Source organism: Austrofundulus limnaeus, unplaced genomic scaffold, assembly GCF_001266775.1.
Source record: "Austrofundulus limnaeus strain Quisiro unplaced genomic scaffold, Austrofundulus_limnaeus-1.0 Scaffold48, whole genome shotgun sequence".
NCBI lineage: Eukaryota > Metazoa > Chordata > Actinopteri > Cyprinodontiformes > Rivulidae > Austrofundulus > Austrofundulus limnaeus.
The window spans coordinates 1,322,482-1,327,536 of NW_013952450.1; the positions used below are offsets into that span (position 1 = coordinate 1,322,482).

At 37.2% G+C, this 5,055-nt stretch overlaps 1 protein-coding gene across 1 annotated transcript in view; it reads left to right on the top strand.

Annotated features, from left to right (window-relative positions):
• decr2 (2,4-dienoyl CoA reductase 2, peroxisomal) overlaps positions 1 to 4,564 on the top strand; it is a gene marked incomplete at its 5' end in the record, with an annotated part of 6,247 nt that extends 1,683 nt beyond the window's left edge. The window contains 7 exon segments of the mRNA XM_014008187.1: positions 1,378 to 1,429; positions 1,569 to 1,704; positions 2,244 to 2,368; positions 3,377 to 3,470; positions 3,578 to 3,682; positions 3,876 to 4,064; positions 4,271 to 4,564. Coding sequence (XP_013863641.1) covers positions 1,378 to 1,429; positions 1,569 to 1,704; positions 2,244 to 2,368; positions 3,377 to 3,470; positions 3,578 to 3,682; positions 3,876 to 4,064; positions 4,271 to 4,305 — 736 coding nt within the window.
• Between the last annotated feature and the right edge of the window lie 491 nt (positions 4,565 to 5,055).

Sequence of the window (5,055 nt, forward strand, 5' to 3'; positions counted from 1 at the left end):
GCTGTTTAGATTGTCAAAAAGCCTGTGTTTTTAGGGTTATTAACAAAGCTTGTGTACTCAGACCAGTAATATTTGGGGTCACAAGTTTTTGCCATGAATATTTATTGGGTCAGAAGATAAAAAGTTTGGGAACCACTGGTTTAGACTATTGTAACGCACTGCTTTCTGGTCTTCTGTATAGTCTGCAGCTGTTGCAAAACTCCGCTGCTCGTATGCTAACCAAGACCAGAAGGCAGGCACCTGTTACACCTGTTTTTAAACTCATTGCATTGACTTCCTGTACATCTTAGAATTGATTTTAAGGTTCTTTTACTGGTTTTTAAACGTCTTAATCGTCTTGCGCCATCTTATCTGGYTGAACTGTTATTACCATATGAACCGCCACGAACCCTAAGATCCTCCGGCTCTGGACTATTAACTGTTCCAAGAGTCAGAACACACACAAAYGGAGAGGCTTCTTTTCAGTACTATGGCCCTCGTCTGTGGAATGCTCTGCCTGAAAATGTGAGGGCTGTAGAGAGTGTTGCAATATTTAAGAGCAGGCTTAAGGCACATCTTTTTTAAATGTATTCCTTGAACTGTATCTTTTCTGATCTTTACATTTTTTAATGATTGTTTTTATTGTATTATTGTTGCTGTTTTTATGGGTTTGTTTATTGTGCATAATTTTGTACAGCACCTTGAGCTGCTTTTAGTATGAATGATGCTTTATAAATGAATAAAAACTTAAACTTAAATAAAAATCTAAATCATATTCATCTCTCTCTAGTCCTACTTCATTTTTTTTGGTCAAATATTTTTTAATTTCAGTGTAAACAACTGTGTTTACATAGTTTTCATTTATTCAGAAGAGCAGTCGCGTACCACAACCCCCACAACCTTCGCAAGTATCAGATGCATTTCAGAAAAAAAGGCATTTTAAAATGTCTCAAAACTTCAGTTAACTTCATATTAATATTGTAGTGCTATACAACAAAATAAATAGCCAATTTATTTTAATTTAACCAATGTATATCGTTAGTCTACGTTATTACATTTAAAATTCTAATTCTAATTCAAGCAGAATAGCCTCTTGTCAACATAATTATAGTGTGATTTATTTGCAACTCAAAATATCTGAAAACTAATGAAATTTAAAGTTATCAGTGAAGAAAATCCATCTGGATAACAGCAGACTGACTGCTCATAAAATATACGATAGGTSTGGACCACTTGTGAATTTTGTTCGTATCTGAAAAAAATCGTAGAATACGAAAACATTGGTGAATGCCACAAATTCTCCTAAATCACTCGTACGCACAATTTAAGAACAAATCTGTGCGTACGAAYGGTTCTTGCATGAGGGCCGATGTTCCATTTTATTCTCCTCTTCCACAGGCATGGCTGTGACACAGTGATCGCCAGCCGAAACTTGGACAAGCTGAAAGAGGTAAATTCTTGTTAAACAAACAAACAAACAAACAAACAAACAAACAAACAAACAAACAAACAAACAAACAAACAAAAAGCACTGTATAAAATGTCTAGATATCTTTGCTTTGGCCTTTTCATAATGATGCTTTTCTTAGGCAGCGAAAAAGCTGTCTGCTGCGTCCGGACGACGCTGCCTTCCATTGTGTATGGACGTGAGGCAGCCTGCGAGCATCAACACTGCCGTGGATGAGGCGCTTAAAGAGTTTGGTCACATAGACATCCTTATCAACAGTAGGTGGCATCTTCTGCAAAAAGGAAAAAAAAATAGAAAAAAAAAAGCTTTTGATAAAAGGATCTCATCTGTCTCGTGTTTGTGTTGATCATTGAWACTCCCGGTACACAATGTATCCAGCACCACAGGTTCACATTCTGTCAGTATCTTTGGGTTCAACAGTGGAACAAAGGTCAGATTAGGGATTTTGGTTTAATCATCTACCTGTTTTTTTTTTTCTCTGCAGTGTTTGTTTAAGGCACTGGAGTCCAATCCTGGTCCTCAAGAGCCACTTTCCTGCATGTTTAAGTTGTTTCTCTGCTCTTGAGCATGACTTCGTGTTTTGCAGAAGCCTGTTCATCATTCCAGTCAGGTGTGTCAAACAGAAATATTTACAACATGCAGGATTGTGGCCCTCAAGGACCAGGATTGGGCGCCACTGCTTTAAAGGATCCTTGTAATAATATTCAAAGGGATGCATCATGTCAGGCCTAAAAGTAACATTGTGCACAGTTTTTCCACTCATTTTCTTTCTCGTTCAAATGCTGCTTGTTCACAGACGCAGCTGGAAATTTTATCTGTCCTGCTTCTGCGCTCTCCTTCAACGCCTTCAAAACGGTCATGGAGATCGACACCATGGGCACATTCAATACCAGCAAGGTGGTTTATGAAAAATGGTTTCAGGTAAATGTCTTCTTCTGCCTGCAGAACACAGATTTTTCAGTTTTTAACGAAGGGAGGTAAAAAAAACAACAACTAATATTTCTATTTCTAACACAAAAGTAGATGCACATTCTSACCCTGATGGTGTAAAATACATTTCCCACAATCAAAACAAAAAACAAAACAAAACAAAAAAACACAACGGATGCATGAATCAGAATTGAATAAAGCACAACAATAAAAATGATCAATTACAAAAGCATTGAATAAAACAAATTGTTTCTTCTCTGAAAGCGAAAAAAGAAAAAAAAACATCCAACAAGACATGTTTTTTTCTTTTGTATTTTTAATGTTTTTAGCAAAGATGTATAAAGTACTTGGAGGGGAAAAAACTAAGTAAAAGTACAAATACCTTAACAGAAAATTAATTTCAATACTAAGAAACTTGCTCAAGTAAAAGCCATAAACTTCTCAGTAATCGGGAAAGTAAAAGTACTTCTGCATACACTATAAGAAATAAAGTGTTGAATATAATTAAGCAAGTTTCAGTAACKTCCACTTAATTCTTCAGAGTGCATAAACAACTCCTTTCATGGTGAGTTCTGGTCMTATTTATAAGGTGTTAAATTTTAAAGGGAAGTTTTGAATGTAACAAAATAAAACTTAAAAACATACTTAGTAAAATACAGATCCTTAAAAAAAATCCCTTGACTAATTTAGCAAATTATATATTCTTCTCTGCTATAAACCTCCTTGTTTTTCACCCTTCTTTGAGCTTTTTTAAAAAAATGTTTTCTCTTATGTTTCTAAAATATTGTTGTTTCTTGTTTTGTTCTTTTTCTTGATCTTGTGTTTTACGTTGTGATATCTGTATTAAGTTGTTGTGTAATGCAACTTAAAATCACCAGATTATCGGGCATGTTTCCATTTTTAGATGGGACTTCAATATCTTCCACTGTGTTTTGAAGCTAATGGTATTATTAACATATTTTATCAATAATGAGGCTAATAATTTGTGTGTTTGTGTAGGATCATGGTGGCAACATAGTCAACATCTCTGCAACACTTGCATACAGAGGACAGGCCCTTCAGGTGCACGCTGGCTCTGCCAAGGCAGCAAACGGTGCGAGCGTTTCTTTTTAGCGTGGCGTCAGATCATCGTCGTTTCATGTGAAATGAAAAAAAAAATAATGCATTTCTGGTGACTTGTGTTGATGGTCTGCTCCCCAGATGCCATGACAAAGCACCTGGCTGTAGAGTGGGGGCCCAGCGGGGTGAGGGTCAATGCCGTGGCTCCGGGGCCAATCTCTGGCACCGAGGGTTTTCGCAGACTCGGTAAAGATGAAGCATGCTCTCATACAGCCTCCTACAACGGACGCTGCTTTTAGAGACTGTTTTGCTGGATTAATTGTTGTCCCATACGTTCATCCAACTTCAAGAACTGCCACTTTTAAACCGATGAAACGTTTGTAACATAAATCGAAGTAATGTTATCTGAAGATGGGACTTGTGCTTTTAAAACTATCAGGTGGCGTTCGTGCAGAGGCGGACCATTCCTTCCAGTCCATTCCTCTGCAGCGAGTCGGCAACAAGACGGAGATGGCCCACTGTGCCCTGTTCCTGGCCAGCCGAGCATCGTCCTACGTGACCGGAGCCATCCTGGTGGCGGATGGCGGAGCGTGGCTGACCTCGGCCAACGACGTCTCCGTGCTGTTGGGTATAGCCTCCTCTAAATCTGCTAAGCTCTGAGCTGAGGCTCTTCTGTCCTCCTCCTGACTCAGGTGTGTAGGAGGAGGCACAGCTTGAGATCCAGTAAGACTGAGACTGGTTTTTTTTAGATTTCTAATGCATTGACTGGTTTAAAGTATAACAGCAATGCAACAAACACAACTACTATTTATACATTTATCTTTTTTTTTACAGGTTATTGGTCTGCTGAAAAGAAAAGAGACAAGTGAAGAGAAATTCACCATGTTAATTGAGTACTGATGTATTTAATCGTGTTTTCTTCCTGCATTTTGATGCCTTACTTGACTGTAAAACACTAACTCTGTAATATTAGTATTAAATCAAATTATCAAATTATTAAGAACATTTCTATTCCAGTGACAGTGTTTTATTACAATGTTCAATATTATACATTTCATTAGCTCTTGTGTTTATAACCTCAACGTTTGTAGCAAATCAGTAATAAAACTTTTATCACTTGTATTGTAACTGCCATAACTTTGTCATTTTTGTCAGATTTTTAAATTGCACATAGGATAAATTATTTCCAATACACTAAAATGTAAAAAAAGCTGCACAGTATTTAGCCAATTATTTATTATTTCAAATAGTGAAATGCGTCATAATTTGTTTTATGGTAGCTATTTTTTTAAACAAATTTTGTGCAGTCAGATTGTGTTCAAAGAATTTACTGGGGATGACCCTCGGCTACTACCACACCAAATTTTTGCTTAAAATTGACTGAGTTGGGGCCATTAAAAAAAAAAGAAAGAAAACAGAACCATAAGCCCACAGGAGGGACTAAGACAAAAATATTAAACCCAATAAGGCAGTGTTTCCCAAAGTTGGGGTCGGGACCCAAAGTGGGGTCCTGAAACATCAAGGTGGGGTCCTGAAAAGATTTTCTGAATTAATTACATTTTTGCCTTAGTTGGGAACCACTGCACTTTGGTTCCCAAAGTTGGGCTTGGGACCCAATT